Source organism: Camelus ferus, chromosome 9 (genome assembly GCF_009834535.1).
Source record: "Camelus ferus isolate YT-003-E chromosome 9, BCGSAC_Cfer_1.0, whole genome shotgun sequence".
In the NCBI taxonomy this organism is placed as follows: Eukaryota; Metazoa; Chordata; class Mammalia; order Artiodactyla; family Camelidae; genus Camelus; species Camelus ferus.
The window spans coordinates 13,959,049-13,985,482 of record NC_045704.1 but is presented as its reverse complement, the minus strand read 5'-3'; the positions used below and the strand labels follow the sequence as shown (position 1 = coordinate 13,985,482).

General features: G+C 50.0%; 1 protein-coding gene across 3 annotated transcripts; it reads left to right on the top strand.

Annotated features, from left to right (window-relative positions):
• Window positions 1-28: 28 nt before the first annotated feature.
• ZSWIM9 (zinc finger SWIM-type containing 9) lies at window positions 29-21,035 on the top strand. Of its 3 annotated transcripts, none has more exons than XM_032485660.1 (4): window positions 29-274; window positions 1,395-1,670; window positions 6,352-6,664; window positions 18,048-21,035. In XM_032485660.1, the coding sequence occupies exons 2-4, from the start codon at window positions 1,405-1,407 to the stop codon at window positions 20,238-20,240; spliced, it is 2,772 nt and encodes a 923-aa protein (XP_032341551.1). In that variant the 5' UTR covers window positions 29-274; window positions 1,395-1,404; the 3' UTR covers window positions 20,241-21,035. The 3 variants fall into 3 exon arrangements, with proteins under 3 accessions (XP_032341551.1, XP_032341552.1, XP_032341550.1); XM_032485661.1 differs by having other exon boundaries at window positions 29-278; XM_032485659.1 differs by lacking the exon at window positions 29-274 and adding an exon at window positions 480-970.
• Window positions 21,036-26,434: the final 5,399 nt, after the last annotated feature.

Below are 26,434 nucleotides of genomic sequence, written 5' to 3'. Positions count from 1 at the left end.
TCCGGGACACGAGGCTGCCAGGAAAGAGGGTGAAGTGGGGCGAGCCCTCCCGCAGAGCACGCTGGGAAACAGCCCCGGGCCTTCTCTTGCTCTGAATGAGTGGATGTGGCTACTGGTCTGAGAAGTGACCAGCGGGGAAATACATTCGGTGGAAGCCGCTACGCGAGGCACGGCGGGAAGAGAGGCGGGAGGCCGCGCGGGGCATCCCGGGAGCAAGGGCCGGGCCGGGCATCGGCGCGGAGCATTGTGGGAGGTGGACGCCGCTCTGGGGCGGGTAGGTGAGTGGGGAGGGGCGGGAAGGGTGCACATCTGGGGGAGGGGAGAGGCACAGCTGGGTGGGACAGCCGGGATGGGAGGTGCTGCGGCGGGCGGGGCTGGGGGGAGTGCCGCGGCGGGCGGGGCTGGGAGGGATTGAGGAGGTAGGAGACGGCTGGGAGGGGCTGCACGAGGTGGGAGGCGCAGCTGGACGTGGGGGAGCATCCGAGGTGATGAAGCCCATCTGAGGACGGGGGGGCTTGTCCAGGACGAGGACGCATATCTGGGGAGGACGACAGCTGTAGATGGGAAGAGGGGGTCACAGGCAGACTAGGCGGTGCATCTGGGCAGGAGGGGACCACAGATGAATATTGGTGGCACTTCTGAGAATGGGCCACAAGGGAATGGGGCACACACCTGTAGGCGAAGAGTCCATACTAGTGGGGAGGACGTCTGGATATGGGAGCATCTCTGGGAAGCAGGGGCACAGCAGGATGTGGCAAACCACAGGGGTCACATCTAGGAGAGGGGCCACAGCTGCCTAGTATTATAGACACATCTGGGTAGGAGGGAGCCACGGGTGCTCCGAATATGAAGAATATGACAGGGGATGAGGGGTCCATTTGTGGGTGTGCAGAGCACATCTGGAGATGGAACGCCTTTAGAGGGGGACACAGCTGAATGTGGGTTACAGCCCATGTGTAGGCATGGAAAGGTGAGTTCCATATAAATGGAGGCACTAGAGGTTACCACCAAATGTAGGAGACACATCTAGAAAGGGAGGAGATCCTATCAGGAAACTGGGAACACTTTGGAGTGTCCACTTCTGAGTTTAAAGGTCATTTTGGGAGAGGGACCCCAGCTGTCCCTAGCGGTCACAGCGATGGAGGAGAGGACCAGAATTGGAGTTCATGATCAGGAAGATATGTTCCAACTGTCCCAAGAATAAAGCAGTGGGTGAGAGGAGATCAGAGATGGGCTGGAGCTTCCTGTCTAGAGATTAACGGGTAGATCCTGCCCCAGGCCCCACCTGGATAGAGGAATCAGCGCAGAAGGGGCAGGCCGCAGATGGAGGAGGCTGGATACCTCAGGAGGGGAAGGATCTGATATCCACTTGTCCTCGCACTCTTGCCACTCAGGCGCCCCAGGATGGAGCCCCCACCCGGCACGGCGGCGGGGCAGGAGGAGCAGGAGCTGCGGGAGAGGGCTTTCTTCTCGTGGGCCGAGTTCAGCCGCTTCTTCGACTCATGGTGCCAGCAGCGGCTGGCCCTCTTCTTCGTTAAGAGCTCCATGCACCTAGCGCGCTGCCGCTGGGCCAGCGCGCCCCCGCTCTACACGCTCATCGACGTGCTCAAGTACAGCTACGTGCGGCTGGTGTGCAAGGACGTGCGCGCGCCCAGCCGGCCCGCCGTGGGGTGCGTGAGCTGAGCTGCTGTCCTGCCCGGTGCGGGAGGGGAGGGGGAGCAGGGGGGAGGGGAAAGCATGAGCCCTGACCCAGAGACTGCGAGGGAAGGATGCCACCTAAAACCGCTAAATACAGAGAGGCCAGGAGGGTCCAGGGGGGAAGCTTCCTGAGACGGAGACAGAGCCAGTTTGCTGGAGGGATAAAGGCACACATAGAGGTTGAGCTTCACTTAACAGACTATTTTTTTTAACTTTTTTTAATGGAGGTACTGAGAGTTGAACCCAGGACTTCATGCGTGCTTAGCATGCGCTCTCCCGCTGAGCTATAGCCCCCACAACAGACTTTAACAGAGACCCACTCAGAGGCGGAGAGAGACGCAGACACACACACCCAAGACACATAGAAAAAGAAAACTCCAGAAACATGGAGACATGGCACCAGAGACCCCAGAAAAACAGGGGAGAGCCAGGTTTGGGACACATACAAAGAGCTGCAGAGAAAGCCACAGGACAAAGACAGAAAAAGAGCCATCCAGTCAATAAATGCAGGGCCCGGTCCCATGCTGGGAGCAAGGATATTTCACTTAGAGGAGGTGGGGAGTTTAGCACGACCGACAAATTCCCCACCCTTCTGGAACTTTCATACAGGACAGAAGACTGACATTATGTGAACAAGCTCACCAAATAGTTACCTCCAACTGTAATGCCACAAAGGGCTTAAGAAAGCCAAGAGGGCTAGGAAATATACCCCGGTGGCCAGGGGTGTTTTAACTGACCCCAATTTTAAACCCTGAACCTTCCCTGTACGACGTCGGGTTTCCAGCATCCCTTGAAACATGGGAAGAGGCTGAGCCAGTGTTCCCGTGTGGCAGAGGGCCACCCTGATTAGGTGGGGCATCGGTGCTCAGGTTTGCCCCAGACCCCACTGCTCTCTGCCACCTCTTCCTTCCTCGTTTTGCCTGCCTGGCCCTGACGCGTGTGAGGTGGAGACCCTTGAGTGAGGAGCCACGGGCAGGAGGGGAGTGCTTTGGAACACAGGCTCTGCCTGCAGGCTGCTTGAGGTCCGGCTCCCCCACTTCCTGGGTGGGTCTCTTTGGGCAAGGACTTCACATCTCCAAGCCTCAGTGTTCTCATCTCTGAAAGGGGGTTATCACCATATTTGTCTCATGGGGCTTTTGTGAGGCTACCGGCAGCCCAAGCGCAGGAAGGCGTTTAACTAGTGCCTGGAACACAGGGCGGCTGCGTACAAGATAGCAGTTACAGGAGTCGAGAGCACAGACCAGCCAGCCGGCAGCCTGGGTGCCAGCCTCGGCGCCACGGCCGATCAGCCCACTGACACTGAGCAAGGGACGTCACCTTTGGAGGCCTCAGTTTCCTCCCTGGGAAAGTGGGAATGGTAATACTACTGATCTCCTAAATTTTGTGAGGATTAAATGAGCAAATGCAGGCAAATTGTTCAGAAGCCTTGCTAACAGTGATTCTTACTCAGTTATTTAAACATTTATTGTGAGAATTACGATTCTCAGTAGCTTGCCCACTGCTTATTCTAGAAACAGACTTAGAAACAGACACTTACTGAACCCCTACTGTGTGCATGTTCTTTGTGGGGCACATGAACCCCGAGCTGGTCTCTGCCCTTGGGCAGCTCAGGACCTAATGGAGGAGACAAAGATAACAAAGAGAAAAGAAAAAGAAAAGTAGCCCAAAGTCATGAGAAAGAGTAAGGAGGGAGATGGAGGAGGATAAAAGAGGAGTGGTCAGCTCTACTGCGAGCTTACAGCAGGGTGGTCCTGGAAGGCTTCCTGGAAGAGGTGACCAGTAAGTGGAGTCTTGAAGGATCTTACTTACACATTTATGTATGTATAGTATTTGACTTAAACACATGGCACGTACTGTGCGTGAAGGCACTGTCCGTCTACAAATACCAGAGGGAGCCAGGGGGCAGGAGGGTTGGGCTGGAGAGTGACAGGCTGTCAAGGGGGTTAGAATGGTGTCTGGGGCTTGGGCCTGGCGACTGGGTGGACAATGGGATGGTCCCTGGATGGGGAGCCCAGGCGTGGAGGTGGTTGACGAGCTGGTGGATGATGGCATGGAGCCCATTACTTTGAGCCCCTCTACCCTCCAGCTGCTTGGGCAGGGCCTCTTCTGCGCCCAGGGACCGAGGTCCAAGTCTGGAGGATTTGTATGTGAGAAAAGGCAGGAGATGTGGCTGGAATGGTGCCAAGGCCCAGACCTGTGGGGCTGAGTCTGAGGGCTGGGACTTTATCCTGGGGCCCTGGGGAGCCTCCAGAGGGCTGTGAGCAGGGTCAGCTCTGGATGTAGGAAGATCCTCTGGGAATGGACTCGTGGGGGATGGACTGGAGGGGAGAAACCAGAGGCCAGGGAGGCAGCTGGACCAGAGGCACTGTCTTTCCGGTCACTCCCTCCCCCTTTCCTGGAAGTTGCACAGGGGCCCCCAAGTCACCATCGCCGCATCTTCCCCTCTCCCACCCCAGCTCTCTCTGGCTCCTCCAACCCCCTAGCCTCTCACAACACTATCCCCGCCCCACCTGCCAGAACAAGATTGCCAACCTTTCCCAACACACACCAGCCTTGGAAAACACAAAGATCTTGAGCACCTGAAAGTTCACGAAGAAATGGGCTGGTGGACCACACAAAGCAATGGTCCTTTTAGAAGAAAAAAAGATGTTTCAAAATAGAGCTACTTTTTAGTAACCACTTAATAGGCACCAGACCCTTTTCTAACCATTAATGTAATTTCATCCTCTTGTTTAAATCCTCCCAATGACCCTGCAAGGTCAGTATTACTATGACCCCCAATTTCCAGATGAGCAAACTGAGGCACAGAGAGGTTAAAGGACTTTGCCAAGATAACACAGCTGCTAAGGGGGGAAAGCCAGAATTTGGACCCACACAGTTTGACCACAAAGCCCGTGCTTTTACTTACCATTTTCTCTCTCTGTCTCTCCCTCTCTCCCTTTCCTCTCATCTTCATTTCAGTCATGGATCATAAATATGAGAGTTAAGTGTGCCGACACCCAAAAGGCTTTTTGGTCCTAGAGGCCATGCTGTTTGTTCATTCATCCAAGAGGTTTCTTTTGAGCACCCACTGTGTGCAGGATGCGTGTGTTTTAGATGCTGGAATTTCAGTGGGAGAGCTCCCCATTCAGTGGGGGACCATTCGTTACAGGTGGGCATCAATCTAGTCATTACCCCAATACGTGATGGAATCTGCCCTCGCCTAGGGATGATCCTTCCTGGAGGAGGTGATGCTAGCTCTGAGTTACAAAGAATGAGTAGGAGTTAACGAGGGGAAAAGAAGGGAGAAGGAAGGATGTTTCATGAAGAAGGAAAGAACTTACAGTCGGTTGGTAACAGTGGAAATGGAAGATAAGTGGGCGGTTTAGAGAGTTTAGGAGGCATGATAGGCCAGACTTGGTGATGGTGGCTTTGATGGGATGAGTGATGAGAGGTATGCCTTGGTGCTTGGGGTTCGGACAGTGGGATACAGTCATTTGCTCATCATATGTTTACCAAGCACCTCCCAGGGACTAGGGAATGTTTGAGGTGCAGGGAACACAGCAGTAAATGAAAAAGACCAAAATTCCTGCCCACGTGGAGTTTACAGTTAGAGGGGGTGGCTTTATTCCCCCAGATAGATGGAGAGAAATGGCAGAAACGGGGTGTTGAGGCCACAGTAGACACTGTTTGAGATACCGGGCCCCCACAGAGGGACGTGCTATGCTCTGGTAAGATGCATGGCTTCACAGAGGAGGTCACCTCCTCTAAGTGGGGGCTCGTTCTAGGGGCTGAAACCCCCAGGCCCAGAGACGTCAGACAAGAGAGTTTCACGAAAGCCCAAGAAACTGTTCTAGTGAAATGTACTGGGGAGAACGCCATGAACTTGCCCTTTTGGTGGATCAGAAATGGCTGCAGGTTGGGAATTGATTTCATTGCTTTCAATTAAGGCCAAAAGCCTCAAACTCTGTCAATTTTGAAAATCGCTCAGGCTCCTGGGTTTTCTTTACCTCGTGAGTGGAGGAGAAATGGGTTGTGTGAAGGAACCTCTTCTGGTTTGACAAACACAGTTCTTAAATGTTTGGACCAAAGGTTCTCCGGGTGGGTCCTGGGAAGTCTCCCCCTCCTCAGAGGCCATTTGGAAACAACACGGGAGCATATTGGTGGAGCGGGATGCCCCTGGCATTTACCACCTGGGAGCCAGGCTTCTCAACTATATGCCAGGCCCCCAACAGTCTATGTTACAAGGGTTGGCAAACTAGGAGCCTTCGGGCCAAATGCAGCCTGCACCTCATCTTTGTAAATAAAGTTTTATTGGCACACAGCCACCCCCATTGATTTACACGTGGTCCGTGGCTGTGTTTGCAATCGAGCAAACAGGATGTACCTATTGTCCCAACCTTTGCAGAACAAGCTCGCCACCTCTGCTCTATAAACGTAAAACGTCCTACCAAAAATGCTGACATCAGCCCTCCTCCGTGAAGAAACAGAGACCCCCTTTCAGACAGCAGATGTCCACTTAAACACTATCAGGGAACCATACTCTTCTCTATGCTTGAAACAATTCTTAATGTTGAAAAAAAAAAATCACGATAAGCATCAAGGAGAGCGCGAAGGCAGAAGAGGGCAGGCGGCAGGGTGGTGTGACGGCGGCCGTGGTCCTTCCTCCCGCAGGCCCCCCCAGCCCGGCTGCCCGGCCTTCATCATCGTCAAGCTGAGCCCGCTGCGGGACCGCCTCGTGGTGACGGAGTGCCAGCTGACCCACTCGCACCCGGCCTGCCCGCTCGAGTTCGCCTACTACTTCCGCCCGGGCCACCTGCTGGCCAACGCCTGCCTGCCGGTGCGCACCACCAACAAGATCTCCAAGCAGTTCGTGGCCCCGGCCGACGTGCGCCGCCTGCTCTCCTACTGCAAGGGCCGCGACCACGGCGTCCTGGACGCCCTGCACGTGCTCGAGGGGCTCTTCCGCACCGACCCCGAGGCCAAGGTGGGGTCTCGCGAGAGGCAGGCTGGGGGCGGGGGAGAGCCACGCCCAAGTCTCGCGGGCCCATTCATTCATCCATCCTCCCACCCATCCATCCTCTCCTCTCATTCATCCGTTCGCGCGTTCATTCCGTACGTATTTATCCAGGCTTTGGGGAGGCGGCCGGCAAGACACACACCGTCCCTACCCTCATCCTCTAGGGCAGCGCCTCCAGTAGAACTTTTCTGCCGCGATGCTCATGCCGTATGATTCTGGGCCGCCCAGTATGGTAGCCCCCAGCCACGCGTGGCTGTTGGGTACTTGCAATGTAGCCAGGAGGATGGAGCAACCAAATTTTTTAAATTTTATTTTTTATTTTATTTTAACGATGCGAAATTTTAAATAGCCACTGGCAGCGATTGGCTACTACAACCCTGCCGTTGTCGTGGGAGAAACCAACAATAGACAGACACATCCAAATGTGATATAATGTCAGTAGGGTTAGGGCCAGGAAAAAGATGGTCCAAAGTGATGGAAAGTGCTCCTTAAGAAAAAAAAATTTTTTTTAAACTGAACAACACAAATAGAAAATGCACCAATGATTAGTATACAGTTTGATGAGTGTTCACAAAGTAAAAACACCTCTGTGCCCATCTCGCAGATCAAGACTCAGAAGGGAAGGTGCTACATGACATAATGTGATGGACTGGGGGTATCATAAAGGAGACGAGGGTGAGGGTGAGAGTGTGGACCCAGACAGTTGTAACGGTGCTATTTTAATTTGAGTGGTCAAGAAAGGCTTCTCAGAGGAAATGATGGCGAAGCAGAGAAGAGAGACTGGAGGGAGGGGACCCCTATTCTGTCTTCAGAAGGAAGCGAGTTCCTGGCAGAGGGAACAGCCAATTCTAAGGCCCAGAGTCTCTAGCAATATCCATGTGTTGAAGGAACAGTGAGAATACTGCCCCTTCGGGAGGAATGTTTCTGCTGCTTTGATCCAACTTCAGGGCCAGGGTGGACTTGAAGGGAGGGAAAGAATGAAGGAAAGAAGAAAGGAAGGAAGGAAGGAAGGAAGGAAGGAAGGAAGGAAGGAAGGAAGGAAGGAAGGGAGGAAGGAAGGGAAGAAAAGTGCTTACTCCTTCTGGACATGCTTTTCTTTCATGCATGGAAGAGGTCCCAACTCAGGATGAAGATGAGGCATGAACTCACTTTCCAGAATCAGGTCCAGAGCACTCCCCCTACCTCCATCTCATGCCCAATAACCAGCCCTCTTTCAAGCCACCAACCCAAACCCAGCCCTTTATCCACACATAATATTGATAATGATTTTAACTAACATTTATCAGGCACTTGCTATGTGCTTTACCTGTTGTAATTCATTTAACTCTTACCAGCACATGACGAGGAAGGAGTCCATCATTTTTATCTTCATTTTCCAAATAAGGAAATGGAAGCACAGAAAGGTCAAGTAACTGGCCCGAGGTCACACAACTACTTAATGACAGAGCTGGACTTCAGACCTGCATGTTCTGGATCCATTGCCATGCTCTTCATCGCTCTGCTATTCCCCAGTTTGGAAATGAGGCTTGGACCCCTCCCTGTCAGTTCTAGCTCGTTCCTGGAAACACCCTATGTAGGGTCGCCGCTGTAAGAAGCGGCCCATTCATAGCAAAAAACTTCAATGCCAAGGGATTGTCCTTTTAACTCTCATTTGAAAGCTGTTGTGAAATCTAGCCTAAACCAAGGTTGGATCCCGGGATTTGGCCTGCCTTAATATTTTTAAAAGAAATGGGAAAGAACTTCTAGAAAACCAAGAGACCAGTGAAAGAGTTACTCCCTTTAAAAAAACAATTAAAATTTGCCCTTTTGAGTATGCAAAACATACACATGGTCCTAAATTCAAAAGGTTCCAAAGGGTAAGTAGTGAAATACCCTTATCACCTCCCATTCCTCAGGTCTCCGCAGAGGCTGCCAGAGTACCAGTTGCTTATCCATCTTTTATATATGTTTCTATGGTGCTCGACATGATCTGTGTCTGCGCTGTCCAGTAGGGTGGCTCATGTGGCTACTGGGTGCTTGCAATGTGGCTAGTGTGACTTAATTTAATGTAATTAATGGAAATTCAGCAGTCCCAAGTGGCTAGTGGCTTCTATATCAGACAGCACAGCACTGTACCTACATAGATAGATTTGCATGTCTATTTTTAACCGTGTTTCAGCCCCTACCCCAGCCAGGTAGCATCTTATACCCACTTTTTTGCATCTTGCTTTATGTGTTGGGGCATACTGGCTGCTAGAGTTTTCTGTTCTTCCTCTGGGGCCAGTCAAATCCCCCTGAGAAAACTCCAGCCACCCAGCTGCCAGCTTCTGGGAGCCACAACAGGGGAAGAGGGCTGGGGAGCTGGCGTTCAGTCCTCAAGTTCCCCCTCCCCTGCTCCCTGCCATCAGATGATTTAACTGCTGCTTTAAAAAAATTTTTTTTAAATCTTTTTTTGGGGGTGTAATTCGGTTTACTTATTTATTTTTAATGGTGCTGCGGATAGAACCCAGGACCTCATGCATGTTAAATATATGCTCTACCACTGAGCTATACCCTCCCGCCCAAGATCTAACTGCTTCTAAAACAACCTCATACTCTTCGTTTAAACCTTCCTACCCTGCCTGGGTTTGCCAGTTCCTCTGGGGGACTCTGCTGTTGGTCCCACTTGCAAGCTTAGGAATCATGGGTTTTTGTTGTTGTTGTTGTTGTTGTTGTTGTTGTTGTTGTTGTTGTTTGTTCGTTTGTTTCCTCACCACTATCCTAACAAGTTTCATTTTTGTTTTTGTTTTCTTTTGGTGGGGGTAGGCAGTGGTCAACTTATCCATCTGCTTTCCAACTTCCGAAGTTTGATTCCTGTGGCTTCCTTTCCTGTTGCCTCTGCATCTTCAAAAAAAAAAAAAAAAAAAAAAAAAATCCCTTTTCTATGGGTTCAGGAAAGAGTGAAATTAGAGGGATGTGTTTAGTTCATCACCTTTACATGGAAGTTTCTCCTGGCTTTTTTTTTTTTTTTTCTTGTAAGATACATCAAAAGAGTTCTGGATCATTACCACATTAAGGTAATAAAGAATTCTTTATTCCCATCCCAAGACTAGGCTCAGCAACAATCAGATATTATTCTTTCTGCTTCTAGCAGTTTCCCAAAAGAAGGATTATTTTTGAGCAGCTGAATGTCTGGGACCCCCTGCATTGAGGTGGCTCACCTGGCCTTGGGAAAGGGTCAGACAAGAAGAGTGTACCCAAAAGCCCCAACCATAGTCAAGACTGAGGGGCTGCTTCAACTGGGGAGGTGTTAAGACCTTTTATAATCTGCCCTGAGGTGGGAATGGTGGGCTGAGGATTCCAATCACGTCTCCGTTGCCTTCTTTGTGGCTGGCTCCAGGGTAACCAACAAGCAAGCTGGAGAGAGCTGCATCTCACACGGAAATATTGCAGCCCTCTCTTACGTGTATGCTTTGTCTGAGAAGGGTGAACATTGATCAGTGTGCTACTTTTGAGGAATACTAAATGGTCAACTGGTACAATTTGTCAATGTCTATCAAAGTGACCAAATCACTCACCCTTTGACTCCCTCTCCCTGATGAGAATTTGTCCTGAAGACATAGTTGTTCAGGTTTCAAATGACTTCTGTGCAAGATTAATCACTGTGTTCATGAAAGCAAAAGATTGGAAATAACTAAAACCCACCAATGGGTAATGGTTACATAAGATGGTGGGACATCTATTGATGGAATACTATGCAGCTTTAAGCAAGAATTAGGACAACTCTAGGAACTGATCTGAACAGATCTCTCCATTATAAAAAAAAAAAAGCAAGGAGCAAAACAGTGTACATAACATGTTTTATGTATAAAATGAAGAAAAGAATATATAGGTGTGCTTGCTTGTGTTCACATAAAGAAACTCTAGAAGAATAATAGCAAGAGATGTGGATGGACATGAGAATAACGAATGGCAAGAAAGTGGTTAGAAAACAGAGGTAGGAAGAGGACCTGGTGCTGGATAGCTTTGTATTATTTGGCTTTGAGATCTCGTGAATTTTTGCACATTTGAAGAATTAATTTTAAGAGAGAAGATGAAAAATAGACAATAGTCCCAGTGTGCTACACTGGCTCTGTTTCTCTCTAGAAAAGAAAACTTCAGGATAAGCGATGAGGGTCCTAAGACGGTGACAGTCAGGATGGCCTGGGTTTTGCTGTAGTAACAAGCAGCGCTCGAATCTCACAGGTGTGCCCCATTGAAATTTAAGTCTTGTTCATTGGCCAAAGCAAGTCACATGACCCTGTCAAACTGCAGGAGTGCCGAGATGCAGCTCTGCCAAGTGCCCAGGTCAGGGGAGAGCTGCGATTACTTGGCACAGGGTAAAAGACAACCACAGGTTTACAGAGGGCAGTTTCAGTGAGGGCCTCCTGGAGCCCAGTCTGAATCCGGGGCTCCTGTTTTCCCTGCTCTGTAGTTAACACCAACCTCTCGAAGCTCAGTCTCAGCCTTTGCCCTCCTCCTGGCTCCCAAAGGGCATCTTCTCTGGGTCCAATAGCCTATTTTTACAACAGACCAGCCATTTTCGGGGTGATATGGTAACAGCTGGAAACTTGATCTGATTTATATTGATAGACACTAGAAGCTTCATATGCATTCTAGCTGTGCCCTTTACTGGCTGGGGAACATCCAAGAGGTTGTGAACAAGTTACTTAACTTCTCCAGGCCTTGGTTTGTTCATCTGTAGAATGGGGACAATAATAGATATTGTCTCCTAGGTTGTTAGAACTGATGTGTGAGGATTAGATGTGTGTGTGTGGAAGGAACAGTGCCCAGAAAGTAGGAAGCTGTATACAGTGTAGCTATTCAGACATAGTTTTTATTCTGTCATTGTTTACTGTGGGACAGTCTGGAGAATAGTATTGTTCTGATCACGTGAAAAAGGAGGGCATGTGCTTGCATATAGGAAAAGGTGCGGATGTGAAGTGTTAAGGAGCATGGTTTCCGACGTTCACACTTGTGGAATCCACCGTCTGTGGTTGCTGCATCCCTGTGCCACCGATCTGTGTATCTGAGAGCGTACCCACGCTCGTTTGCATCCTCAAATCTGCCCCGTCCTAGGCTGCTCCATCCCCGTTCACCGCCACCCCCTGTGCACCTCAACCCAGCAGCATGTGAGTCAGGTCTGTGGGATCACTTTTACAAAGAGTATAGTGGTGAGGAGCACGGCCCCTGGGCCCGAGCTGCCTGGGTTCAAATCCCAGCTCTGGTGCTTGCTACCTGCGTAACTCCAGGCAAGCTACTGAACCACTCTGTGCCTTGGTTTCCCCATCTGATAAATGGGGATGGTAATAGCAGGACCGGTTGTACAGGATTGTTACGGGGATTGAACGAGTTAATGCCTTGGAACTTTTGGCACCGAGAAGTCGCTTTGCGTGTGGGGTTCGTTCTCTTCAGCACTTTATACACCTGAAATCAACTTGTGCAAGTTTATCTTCGGTTTGCAGGCTGTCTCTTTCCCCTCTAAGGTGTCTTACTGGCTCCTGAAGCAGTGCTCAGCACATCTGATTTGCTCAGAACATATCTGGTAGATAAATTCATTCTTTTGTGTATTCCCCCAACTTCATCAAATGTCACCACACCACTTCAATGTCACCCACGCATTTCCCCAAACTCCTTGCTTCCCCCATCCCTGTTTTTTTCTTTACACACACACACATACACACAAGATTTTATATATTTATATTTATTTAATGATCCAGGGACTTTGGTTAACTGAAGCTCCCAGTCAAGTGGATGATCAGGAGGGGCTCGTGGAGAGTATCTGAGTACTTTCTTGATGAAAACCATTTGAAAGTCAGTTCGGCTAGACAGAAAAATCTTTGGCTCACGTTCCCTTTCTTTTTCTTTTTCTTTTTCTTTCTCTTTTTCATTTAACAGCTTTATTGAGATACAATTCCCATATCATAACATTCCCTGTTTTCAAGTGTACAGTTCAGTGTGTTTTCAATATATTCACCAAGTTGTAAAACCATCACCACTATCTAACTCCAGGGCACTTTCGTCATCCCCCAAAGAAACCCCCTACCCCGTTAGCATTCACTCCCCATTCCCTCCTCCCTCCAGCCCCTGGGACCCACCAATCTACTTTCTGTCTTTGTAGATTTGCTTACTCTAGACATTCAAATGGAAACATACCAATGGCCCCCACCATTCTTAATGATCTGGGCTTGACTCCCAGCCTCACTGCTTGTTGGCTCCATGGCCTTGAACAAGTCACTCCCCTGTGGAGTCAGGGTCCCTAAGACCACCGTCGGGTTCCATGAGACTCATACAACTCAGCAAAGCTGTTATTTATACTCACGGTTAAAGTTTATTACAGTGAAATGATACAGAGTGAAATCAGCCAACGAGCACATGGGGCAGAGTCTGGGGAGACCAGATGCTGCTTACATTTGTCTCTCCCAGGGGAGGCATCTGGACAGTGATTATTTCTCCTGGCAATGATGTGTGACAACACACACCGGGTGTCGCCCACCGGGGAGGCTCACCCGAGCCCTGAGTCGAGTTTTCATTGGGGTTTGGTCATGGACACATGACTGACTGCCTGAGTGGCTGACCTCAGGCTCCAGCCCCTCTAGAGGTCAGTCCAAGGCCCCCACTGTAAATCGGCTGTTAGCATAGATTGTCCAGATTGGCTCAAGCCCCCAGGTGAAGGAAGTCTCTCTTATCAGGCAGAACATTCCAAGGGCTTGGAGGCGCTCTCCCAGGAGTCAGGATAGAGCCAAATATTTCTTTGGAATGTGCAGGATTTGGACAACCCAGACCTGCTGAGTTAATCCTTTACTGCAAACCTGGAATCTTTCACCCTCAGTTTCCATGTCTATGTTACAAGGAAGATAATGGTCACCGTCTCAGCAATGAACCTCACTCAGTCAGAGGGCCCCACACCAACCCTAGTACCGCTAGCCCTTCTCTTTAGCATGCCCTCCATGCTCTGGAAATAATAATAGTAATAATAACAGTTGTCACTCAATAAACACTGGCCTTGCACCAGGCACTGTGCTACACACTTCACGCAGATTAACCCATTTAATCCTCATAGCAACTTTGTAGGGTCAGTGTAGCTATGCTCCTCACCTTTGAGGATGGGAGCAGCTCCCATGCTCAGACACAGCACAGAGAAGTTCAGACACTTTCCCTAAGTCACACAGCTGGTGCATACATTCACACAGCTAGTAAGAGGAAGAACCTGGCTTTGTATCCCTAGAGTCTGGCTCCAGGGTCCAGGAACACTTAACTGTCCAGTCATTGGGCCTCTGTGCTGAAGGCAACACTGGTTGTGCTATTGTTCACAGAGTCTTGGCCAGTCCAACAGGGCACGACTGGGGCCAGTCTCAGTCCCCTCTCTCTCCTCAAGGCTAGTATGACATGAGGCACACACTAGGTGCTCAGTAAATGCTGTTCAATGAACAAAAGGCTATGCAAGGAAAGCTTCTGTGCCCTCTTTAGAAAGAAACCCCAATATCAGAAATCTAAGTTTTCTCTTTAAGAATGGAAGTCAGCTTCTAATTAGACAAGTGCTTGCCATCTCTGGGAAAGTCTCAAGGTAAATACATTTTGCTGTATTCTCTTTTCTCTTATTCCTGCCTCTCAAGGAGAAAAAGATCAGAACTTACCTGATACCATAGAAACATGTAAGGTATTGGTTTTTAACCCATTGTTCCTATTACGATTTTGTTCTTCTTTTTTGGGGGAGATGTAATTGACATATAACATTATGTTAATTTCAGGTGTACAGTACAATGATTTGATATTTATATATAGTGAAATGATTACCATGTTATGTCTAGTTAACATCTGATGACTTTTATCTTTATGTTAGTTTCTCAACTGGTGTCGTCAACTAGAATTTTCTATGATGATGGAGACATCCTTGATCTGCACCACCCAATGGAGTAGGCACTAGCCTCATGTGGCTTTTGGGCACTGAAATATGACCAGTGTGACTGACCAACTGAATTTTTATATCTTTAAAAATATTAATTTAAATGCAAATAACTACATGTGGCTGGAGGCTACTATATTGGACAGAGCAGTTCTAGATGGAAACATCTGCTGAGACCAATGAAATCATAAAGTCATAGCAGATATAAAAATTAACAATGGTTGAAAAAAATGTAACTTATTCAGCGATAAGCTGAGTAGGCTTTTTTGTAACATTTATTGAATTTCTTTTTGATTTAAGATGCTTTATGTATAATTTCAGGATTAGGGAAGCAATTTTCTTGTTCTTTCTGGACTCGACTCAACCTTTTTTCTTTCTTTTTTTAAAACAGAATTGGGTTTGATTTTTGTTTTTCCTTTAAAAGCTAAGAACTGTGCATTGCTTTTTAACCAGTTTTGTAGGAGGAAGTTAGATCATGGCAGAATGATTTGTGAAGAGATCCGTGCTCAAACCATATTCCAATCTGGGTTCTGCAGCTTTGAGTCAGCTCTGACAGAGACTGGCTTATAAGAGCATAGCCGCCTGCCTGGTAGAGGGGGCCCTAGCTGATCGTTGCTTATCTCCCTACCCCAGTAAAGGTCTTTCGTGCAATAATAAAGAGGCCAGACTGGCTGAAGCCAAGGCAGACAAGAGGGATAGAAGATGAGGTCCAAGGGCCTGATCGCCCAGTGCGTAGCCGTGGCATGAACTCTGGATTTGACTTGAAGTGTGATCGCAAGTTCTGGGAAGGGTTTTTAAGTGGGGTGGGGGTGATCTGATTGGAGTTTTAAAAATGTCTCCCCATGTGGGGACAGACAAGAGGGCTCAGGAGGAGACAGGGAGCCCAGTGAGGAGGCAACCACAATAATTCAAATGAGAGACGGCAGGGAAGCTTTGACCAGGATAGTGGCCATGGGCATGGGGAGAAGAGGTCAGATTCTGGACTCCTTTTGAAGGTCGCTGCTAGGATGTGGGGATGGATTGCATGTGCAGAGTGAAGAAAGAGAAGAACCAAGAGCCAGTCTGAGCTCTGGAGTGGATGGTGGAGTCAGAAGTGGCAGGTTAGAATCAAGGTGGGTATTTAGAATCAAGGGTGGCTTTGGGCCATCAATCTCAGGCGACATGTGAGCTGTCCAAGGGGCCATACTGTTGCTGAAGCAGTTAAATAGGTAGGTCTAGAGCCTGGGGATACAGACCTAGGAGTTGTCAACTTAGAGATGCTGAAGGCCGTGTGACTGAATGAGATGCCCTTCGCAGAGCCTAAAGACAGGAGAGAGGAGAAGAGTGGGCCAGGACAGAATCTGCGATGCAGTGACATTTAGAGGTGGAGCAGAGGGCGAGGGGCAGGCAGAAGAGACTGCAGAGGAGAGGCCTGGGAAGAAGGAGGAAAGTCAGGATTCTCCAGGGTGACAGAAGCCAAGAGAGACCCATGATCCAGAAAGGGTCGGCATTACTGTACTGATTGCTGCTGAGAACTCAAGTAAGATAGTAGTGACGGCTGGGATTTGATACATGCCAGGCATCATTGCAAGTTCTGAGCATGAATAATCTCCTTGTAGCCTCACCACAACTATTAGATAGACATTATTATTCCCATTTTGCAGACAAGGAAATTGAGACTAAAATGCTAGGGGAAGTCCCTTGCCCAGGGTCCCACAGCTAGAAAGAGACAAAGACAGGATTCAAACCTAGACTGTATTCCCTGAACTTGCACTCCAGAGAAGAGGCCAGTGGTTATGCTGCACACTCGCACCCTGGTGCACTCAGTTATTCAGGATGTATTGAGCTTTTGCCCAGGCCAGATGCCATTCAGAGCACTGAGGGATGCAAAAGTGAACGGGAACAATACCCTTGGGGGGCTTACCTTTTAGGAAGGGTAAACAGGCAACAAGCAAACTAATAAATAAAGATGTAACATGCTTCACGGAGGTGTCATGGCTGTAAGTGTAGAGAGAGCCAGGGTGTTTGTGCCACTGAGTACAAACTCATACTGCTTGCCACACGACAGGCCAATAAATCTAGAGATGACTTGTTAGGGCAAGGAATAGCAACTTTATTCAGAGAGCCAGCTGACTGAGAAGATGGTGGACTAGTGTCCCAAAGAAACATCTTGCCCGGGTTTGGATGCTAGTTTCTTTTACAGAACAAAGACAGGGGAGATGAGGAGGTAAAGTGAAAAAGGCAGTGAGCTGTTGCAAATATTTCCTGGTTCTGGCCAGACTCCAGAGGGGATGTGTAAATTTGTTTCCTGCAGCCATGCATAGGTGGGCCTGGTCAGGGTGTTTCCTGTGAGCTAAACAAAGGCATTTTAGCTTAAGGCTCAGGCATGGGAGGCAGGGTTCCCAGAGATGAGCCCTCACGTATAATTTAAGCTTATTGGCAACATCCCTTTGGTGATTAACTTGTAGCAAAAGCAATAGAATACAAATGTTAAAGTAAAAGAAACAGATCCAATATGGAGTCAGATTTGTTCTTCCTTATTACATTTGCTTAGGTGGGGTGGTCAGAGAACTTTTATGAGCATGTGGTCTTTAAGCAGGGATGATAATTATAGTATAACAAACACTTAGCACTTACTATTTGTCCAGTGAGTTTTGTAGGATAATGGTAATATTTGTGCCAGGCAGTGTTTCTCAATGTTCTAATCATTTCATTCTTCCAATCACAGACATAGTCTCATCGTCATCATTTGGTGAATGAGATGAAGGTCAGGGCAGTTGCCAGAAGCCACACAGCCAGGAAGTGGGGGCTCCGGGCAGTTTCAGTTCCCAGAAGGGAAAACTGGGAAACAAGGAGGTTAAGGAGGAAACTGAGGCACAGGGAGCTGAAGTCACAAGGTTAGAAAGTGGTGCGGCCAGGACTCAAACCTAGGCAGTCTGCCTGCACAGTCTATGCGTTTTACTCCTAGCCCAGTGGCTCTCTTACTTGAACATGCGTGGGAATCCCTCGGAGGGCAGATTGCTGGGCCCCTTCCCCATAATTTCTGACTCAGCAGGACTGCGGTGGGGCTGAGAATATGCATTTCTATCAAAGTCCCAGCAAGTGATACTGACACTGCTGGTCCGGGGCCTACCCTTTGAGAACCACTGTCCTAGGCTGCCTCGCAGCGCGTGAAGGAATGAATACTCAATTCCCAGTAGGGGAAACTGAGGCTCAGAGAGGTGGTCTAGTAGGCAAAAATCACAGTTATTAGGTGGCGGTGTCAGGATGGTAAAACCAGGTAATCTGCCTCAGGGGTCCGCGTTTTTAACCATCCCCTGCACCGCCTCCTGCGGGTCAAAGGAATCAATGCACGCACGTCTGAAAGAATGGATGGATTCGCGTTGCCTAGGATGGGGGCAAATCGCAGGCGGGCCGACCTCCGGCGTCTGCTGACCGCTGTCCCTGCCTCCCCGTCTCCGCCCGCAGGTGAAGCTGGTGTTCGTGGAGGACCAGGCGGTGGTGGAGACCGTGTTCTTTCTGACGTCGCGCACGCGGGCGCTGCTGCGGCGCTTCCCGCGCATGCTCCTGGTGGACCGGCTGCCGGGGCTGCAGGGCGCGCTGGACCTGCTGGCGGTGCTGTGCGTGGACGGCGCGGGCCGCGCGCGCCAGGCCGCCTGCTGCGTGGCGCGGCCGGGCACGCCGAGCCTGCTGCGCTTCGCGCTGGCCTCGCTGCTGCAGAGCGCGCCCGACGTCAAGGGCCGCGTGCGCTGCCTGACGGCCGGGCCCGAGGTGGCGGCGCAGCTGCCCGCCGTGCGCCAGCTGCTGCCGGGCGCGCGCGTGCAGATCTGCCGCGCGCAGGGCCTGGAGACGCTCTTCAGCAAGGCGCAGGAGCTGGGCGGCGCCCGCCGCGAGGACCCGGGCCTGTGGCCGCGCCTGTGTCGCCTGGCGGGCGCCCTGTCGCCCGCCGCCTACGCCGAGGCGCTGGCCGAGCTGCGCTCCCACGGCCCGGCGGCCTTCATCGATTACTTCGAGCGCAACTGGGCGCCGCGCCGCGACATGTGGGTGCGCTTCCGCGCCTTCGAGGCGGCGCGGGACCTGGACGCGTGCGCTCTGGTGCGCGGCCACCGCCGGCGCCTGCTGCGCCGCCTGAGTCCCTCGCGCAGCGTGGCGCAGTGCCTGCGAGACCTGGTGGCCATGCAGTGGGCCGATGCGGCTGGGGAGGCGGCGCCCGACGTCTCCGACGATGGGGGGCCTTGGCTGGAGAGTGAGCCGGGGAGGGGAAGCCGGGTGGAGAAGGAGAGGCTGAAGGGCCTGAAGGAGACTGGGGACTGGGGAGGGACCCCGAAAGAAGGAAGTATTTGGAGAGAAGCCCAGTTAGAGAAGGAGTGGATCAGAGGACTGGAGCCCAGAGACCGGGGAGGGGCTCAGGCAGAAAGCGAGAAGGGGAGGCGGTTGCAAGTTCGAGATTGGAGAGGGTTCCAGTCGGAAAACCAGAAGGGAAGAGGTCTAGAAGGGAATGTCTGGAGAGGGTCCCAGTTGGAGAAGGAGCACTTGAGAGGTCCCGAGATCAGAGACTGGAGGGGGAGTCCGTTGGAGGGTGAGAAAGATGGCGGACTAGAAGGTTATATTTGGAGGGGGGCCCCGTTGGAGGCCCAGAGGTTGAGAGGATTGGATGGGTACACTCGGAGGGTGGCCCAGTTGGAGGACCGAAGAGTTAGGGTGCTGGAGACTGCAGACGGGAGGGGGACCCCGCTTGATTATGAGAGGGCCGGGAGTCTGGACGGGAACACCTGGAGCCGGGCCCGGTTGCAAGATGAGAGGGCGAGTGGACTGAAAGCCAGAGACTGGAAGGGGCCTCAGTGGGAAGCGGAGAAAGGAAGGGGGCTGGAGGTCCAAAACTGGAGGGGGAGCCATATGGAGAAGCCGGTGGAATTGGCCCCTGAGAACGGAGACCAAAGAGGGCCCCAGTGGGGAGATGGGAGGCAGAAAGGGCCAGAGACCAGAGAAGAGAGAGGAGTGAGGTTGGGTGTTAAAAGAAGGAGGGACCTGGGGGATGTAGTTCTGGTCCAGCTGGGGGACCCGAGGGGGACAGGCCTGCAGAATGGAGATGGAGGGTGTGCCCGGTCTGGGGGCCCCCAAAGCAGAGGAGTGCAGGGGGCGGAGTGTGGAGACACTGGAGGGAGGTGTCTAGCACTGGGGAATGGAGTCCCGAGCGGCACCCCCATGGGGACTGTGTTTGAGGGTGACCCAGAATGGGCAAGGATAAGGAGGATGGACTTGGTAGCTGGGGAGAGCCTGCAGGAAGGAAGTGGAGAAGAAGGCCCAAGGGAACCGAAGAGGCCTTGCTGCCCCTCGGAAGAGGAGGAGGTGGACTGGGAGCCCCTGGCCAAGTTCCGAGCAGCCTGCGGACCAGAGCTGGCCGACCTGGTGGCGGAAGAGCTGGCCTTCGCCCGGCAGCACGGGACCCGTGGTTTCCACTGGATGGGAGCCGGCTTTGCCCTGAAGGACGGCACCTCGGACTTCTTCCTGGATGGAGCCCTGACGCGCTGCAGCTGCTCCATCCACGCCGCCCGCCGCCTGCCCTGCCGCCACCTCTTCGCCGCGCGCCTCCTCACCGGGGCAGCCTTATTCCACATGGACCTGCTCAGGGATTGCTGGGGGAGAGACCCGGAGCCCTGAGTCTCCCAGCCCCCGCCCGTCACCCTCCACTATGAGGGCAGAAGGGCATTCTTCAATCCCAAAGATAACAGGGCTGATGCCAAGGAGGCCACCCCAGCCCCCCGGCCATCCCCTGTGTCATCCAGTGACCTCATCTTGGCAGTTTGCCTCTCTGGGTCCAAGGGGAAGCCGACGGTGTGGTCTCTGAGGTCCTGGAGCCGCAGCTGTGGGAGATGGTGGTGGCCAGGGTGGATCCCAAGGGCTTCCCTCAGGAGAGGAAATGCGTGATAAGGGATGTAGACAGGTCAGCCCAGGGCAGGAGGAAGAAGGGGATAAACGTGGGGGAGGGGAGGACACCAGGATGAGGGGACAGCCTGGCAGAGGTGGGAAATAGCAAGGGGTAATGAAGGAGAGGTAAGGGGTGGAAGGACAAAGGGGCGACACACATGGAGGAGAGTGGACAAGAAAAGAGGCAGAAATAGGGAAGAAGTGGGGGCAGGCAGAGGAAGGCAGGAGAGGAAAGAGGGGCCGGGGAGGGGAGAAAGAGACAAGAATGGTGGAGAGGGAAGGAAAAAGCAGCTGACAAAGGAAAGGTACAGGTGATGGGGAGGGAAGAAATGAGAGGGGAGTGATTTTGGTATTTCTGTAAGGCCTGGAGTCTTGGGTCCCCTTTGCCTTCAGGTTGTTCATTCCCGGAAGAGGCAGAATGAGAGGGGGCACTGGGAGTCTGGTGGGATGGGCTGGAGGCTCACCATTGGGGGAGGGGAACTGTCTGGACTATCGTGGTGCAAGATTGGAATAAAACTATTATTTTGGTTTCTGTGCTGAGTTCTTGGCTCATGGGGAAGGGTGGGAGGCCCAGACCCACAGGGAAATTGAGATGATCCAGCAATCCTTCATTTTTTTTTTCTAACAGGGCCCTCCTGGGCTAGATAGAATGAAGGGGCCCCAGATGAATCCATCTCCATGGCAACTCAGCCCTCATCCTCCCTGCCTGGACCAGAGTGCCATGGTGGCAACTTGCCAACATCCATGGATTCCACCCTCCAATGACTAGCCCATGGCAATCTTGGCCACTGTGCTGGGGATTGGTTTCAGGATGGGTGTGAGACCCCATCCTGGCCGATGGGTCTGTTTAGGGTGGAAGGCTTTCAAAGGATTTCTCAGTCTCGAGGAGAACCCCCTGAATGAGATGGTTAGGACTAGACCTGTTTGTAAGCATCTTGCTATCACATGAGGATGACAGAGCTAAGAGATAAAGAAAATCTGCACACATGCTTGACCTGATTGAGTCCCTAGAGTCTGCCCTACTGGAGGGCTTCCTAAGAGAAAAGATATTTTCATGCTTGAGGCGATCTGAGTTGGGATTTCTGTTATCACAACTGGTGAGGGGGACTGAGTTCTGTAGGTAACAGATGTCCGGGAGGAATTCGCTCAGCACTGTTCAAACTTTAATGTCAACACGCATCATCCTTGTTAGAGTAAAGCTGGATCCGGAGGTCTGCGGTGCTTTTCTGATGATGCGGTTTCTGCTGGATTGGGGAGTGCACTTCGAGTAGCAAAAAAAGGAGCTCAATGTAAAAGGTCATCCAGCCATTCATGTCACCGGGACATCAATGTCTTTGAGGGCAGATGAATCCAGGGTCTCAAATAATGTCAGGTTTTGCCCTTGTCTTCCGTCCTTTGTGTCATAGTTTTCTTCAAAAGAAGGCTATCTCCTGTGGCTGAGAATGAGTGCTTCATGAAGCCCTAATCTCATCCCCTCACATCTTGATCCCCAAGGACCTTCCTACCAGTGTCCAAGCATCAAATCTCAAGGAAGAAGCTGATTGGACTTATGAAGTGTATCAGTCTTAATTATGGTTATGTTGATGCTGTGTAACACCCATGACACTTCAGAGGTATTTAATAATAAGCACTTATGGTTTATGTGTCTTTTATGGTTTGTTGTTTATCAGGCGCTCCAACTTGAGCAGACCTTAGGAAACTGATGACACAGAGATCTTGTTACAACACAGGTAGGGGGAGCCCAATCCTCTGAGTTTCTAATTCAAGAGGTCTGAGGTCGGGCTTGAGAATTTGCATGTGTAATCAGTTCCAAATCATGCTGCTGCTTCTGGTTCAGAGACCACACTTGGAGAATCACTGCCCTAATCAGTCAGCCTGGACATCTGCTCTTTCCTTTAGCAGGTCGACAGGGCAGACAAAATGTACAGAATCAGAGTGAGGAGGGAAGATGAATCCTGGGCAGGCAAACCCAACAATAGTCCAGTGCAGACCAATGTCCCAGACCTCTCCGCTTGACTCTTTTATCATTAGATTCTGGGATGTGGGTTAAAGAAAGTCTGAGGGAGGGAAAGAGGTCATACCATAATATAAATTGGAGAAGGCTGAGTCGGTGAGGGGGTGTGGGGAGAAAAGGAGAGATGTGGATAGTGACATCAGCATGGCCTTATAGGTACAGGAGGAGGTAAGTCTTTATTTTGAGAGCAGTGGAAAACAGTTGCAAACTTTTTAAAGCAGGGGCATGGCTTGATTGACTGTACAAAATTAAAATTACCCCTGGCAGCTTTATTGTGACAAATGGATCAAATGTGAGTCCAGCCAAGGAAGAGATTTATGATCAGCAAAACAAGGCAGAGCAGTATTTTCTTCACTGAACCAGATCTTTTTTTATTTAATTGAAATATAGTTGATTTACAATGTTGTGTTAGTTTCAGGTGTACAGCATAGTGATTCAGTTTTATATATATATATGTATATATATGTGCATATATATATATATCATATATATATATTCTTCATTATAGGCTATTACAAGCTATTGGATATAGTTTCCTGTGTTATGCAGTAGGACCCTATTCTTTATCTAGTTTATATATACAAGCGTGTATATGCAAATCCCAAACTCCTAATTTATCCCACAGGACCAGATCTTGAAGGATGTGTTTCACAGGAAAAAAAAAAAAAAAGAGGGAAGCACGTTCTTGGCAGAGGAAACAGCATGTGTAACAGTTTGCCCTTTGGGAAGGCAAGGGAAAATCGAAAGGTCAGGGACCCTTGAATCTCTACATGCCCTACGTGCCCAGCACAATCCCTTCAGGTCTCTGCTCAAATGTCAACTCCTCGGAAAAGCCATCCCTGAACAGTCTGTTTAAAGAATCATCTCATTCCCTTTCTCTGCATCCTTCTTCACCACACTTACCACTGCCTGAAATTATGCCGCAGGTCTCCACAGTTTAGCACTGTAGTTATACCTTACAGATGGTCTTGGTTCACATCCCAATTCCACTACTTGCTATATGCCCTTTTGTTGCTTAATCTTTGTGGACGTTCCGGGATAATAATGGCACCTATCTCACAGGGCTTTGTGAGTGTACCAAGGTTCTCACATTATCTGCATTTCCACTTCTCCCAAAGCACCTGAATTACCTTGGAACAGACTGTTTTCGCTAGTGATCTGTGTCTGTCAGTGTTATTAATAGGCAAGCTCCCCTCACCAAAGCATAAGCTCCCACTGTCTTCAATGCCTAGAATTGTCCGGTACAACGTAAGCGCTGAGCAAGAAAGATGAAAGAAGAAAAATGGCAGATTGGTTAGAAGATCTAGAGGTTCATCGTGCCTCCTCGTTGCTATGGTGACAGTCGCCCAACGACTCCCAGCTTCAGTAACCTGGTTTCTATCCCGCTTACCCATTGGCCACCTGTGTTTCCGCGGTAGCAGTCCGAAAACTACAACTCCCAGCAGGCTGAGCGCCTCCAGCCGGGTTGCTAAGAGCGGGCGCCTGCACAGTAGAATCTGCTGCCATCTGAGTGTATGCCGGCTTATAGGGCGCTTAGCCTGATGGGGTCAAAAGAATGGGGAGGACCCTTTGCTCGCTGAGCACTGGGTTCGAAGGGTCTGGGTCCGAAGGGTCTGGGTCCCAGAATCTCCGTCTTGGCGTGAAGGTGGTGGAGGGGACCGCTCCGGTTTCCATGGTGATGGCCCGGCCAGTGCAAGGGGTTGCTGCAGGAGGGGTGGAGAGACATGTAAAGATGGGCGTTGCCATGGTAACCCTGGAGCGCAAGCGAGCTGGGTAAGAAGAAGGGTTTTAAGGGATGTCGTGGGAGGAATTAGAGTTAACAGCCGAGGAAGTGAGGTGCTCATGGTGGAACGGAGAGTGTGTTGGAGGAATCAGTGTGAGATAGGGGGAGCTGGATTATACTAAGGCTGGGTGTTTTGAAGGCGTGGGAGAATTCGTATGTAACAAGAGGTTAGGGGGAGGTCACTGGAGAAATCGGTGTTCTAATATTGGGATGCTTTGGGGGAAGTGGAAATGCAGAAGGGAGAATTAGGACGTTTAATTTATCAGTCATTCAGAAATTACCTGTAGGTCCTATTATGTGCCAGGCACCGCTAGATTTTGGGAATACAGTGGGAAGCAGTACAGGTGTGACTATAGAGGATTTGGGATTTTATGGAGGAATCAGAGTGATCTAGAAAGAGAAGGGTTTTGTCGCTTATGGGAGAAACAAGCAATCGGGAAGAACCAGAGCTATAAGGAGAAGTTGGAGGGAATTGGGATATTATGTGAATTAATTCTGGCACTATTAGAAGACCAACTAAGTACCAGGCTTTGGGAAGCCCTGGGGATTCCTCAAGGAGCAAAGATAGCCTACCGATAGGCTCGCCAGACTTAGAGGAAAACCAATGCCCAGTTAAATTCAGATTTCACAATGCAGAGTATTTCGGTTATTCGTTGTTTCTCTGAAATTCAAATTTAATTAGGCATCCTGCATTTTTATCTGATAACCTAATTTGGGAGAACTGGGGTGTTTGGGAAGAATGGATTATTATAGGGGGCTTGGGGCATTATAGAGTAATCGGGTTGTAGGAAGAGAGGTGGGGGTAGTTAGTAAAAGTAGTCTGTGTTGAAGCCAGCCCTAAGAGCAGTGCTTACTGTACGCCTGGGGCTGTGCTAAGTGCTTTATTTTGGGAGGGAGGTAATTAGGTTATGCTGAGGGCTTTTAGGAGGGGTAGGAGGAGGTAACTAGGTTATTTATTTATTTATTTATTTATTTATTTATTTATTTATTTATTTTAATGGAGGTACTGGGACTGAACCCAGGACCTCGAGCACGCTAAACATGCGCTCTACCACTGAACTCGACCCTCCCCCATTTAAGTGCTTTTGTTTTGAAAAGCTTTTTATTATCGGAATTTTCAGCCCTACACAGTTGGCCCTCACTATCGCTTTTCACATTCAAGCATTCAACCGACCATGGAAAATATTCCAAAAAGAAATTCCAGTAAGTTCCAAAAAGCTGAACCTGAATTTGCTACCCTGGTAACTGTTTGCATACTATTTGCATCACATATACAGCTATTTACATATCATTTACATTGTATTAGGTATCATAAGTCATCTAGAGATGATTTAAAGTATAAAGATGTGTGTAGGTTATATGTAATACTCACCATTTTCTATAATGGACTTCAGAATCAGTGGATACCTTCGGGGGTCCAGGAGCCAATCCTCCAAGGATATGGAGGGGCAAGGGTACAATAGTTGAACAGATGATATAATGAAACTGCTTGCACCATCTCTGCTTTAAATGAGCACCATGTTGAAGCATCTCAACAATCCAATGAGGTAGCATTACTATTGTTGCCCTGTTTTACAGATGAGGAAACAGGCGCTGAGACGTTAAGTAATTTTACCAATATCACACATTGGAAGTGGCAGAGCCAGGACTGGGAGTCAGGCAGTCTGGACCTGGAGTCATCCCTGTAACACATAGAACTGGGCTGTCTGAGCATGTGCAGCTTACTGTGAGGGGCTGGGTGGAGGCATGTAGGGGGCGCTAGGATGTCTGGGGAGGGTCGGGGAGTTATAGGAAGAATTTGGTGTTTTGAGAGCGAATGAGAAGTTGTATAACTATGTTGTTCAATAGAGTAGCAGGTAGCCACATGCGGCTAGTAAATTAATTAAAATGAAAGACCATGAAAAATTCAGTTCCTCAGTCACACTCACCGCATTTCAGATACTCAATGTACTGGACAGTGAAGATCTACAAAATTTCCATCATTGGAGAAAGTTCTGTCTGCCAGCGCTGATATGTAGGGTAAACTGGGATGCTACAGCGAATGCGGAGTTTCCCGGTTCCTAATTGTCGGGAATATCTCTTATCACTTATCACTCGCCCTCCTGTGTCACCTGCAGTGGACTCCACTCC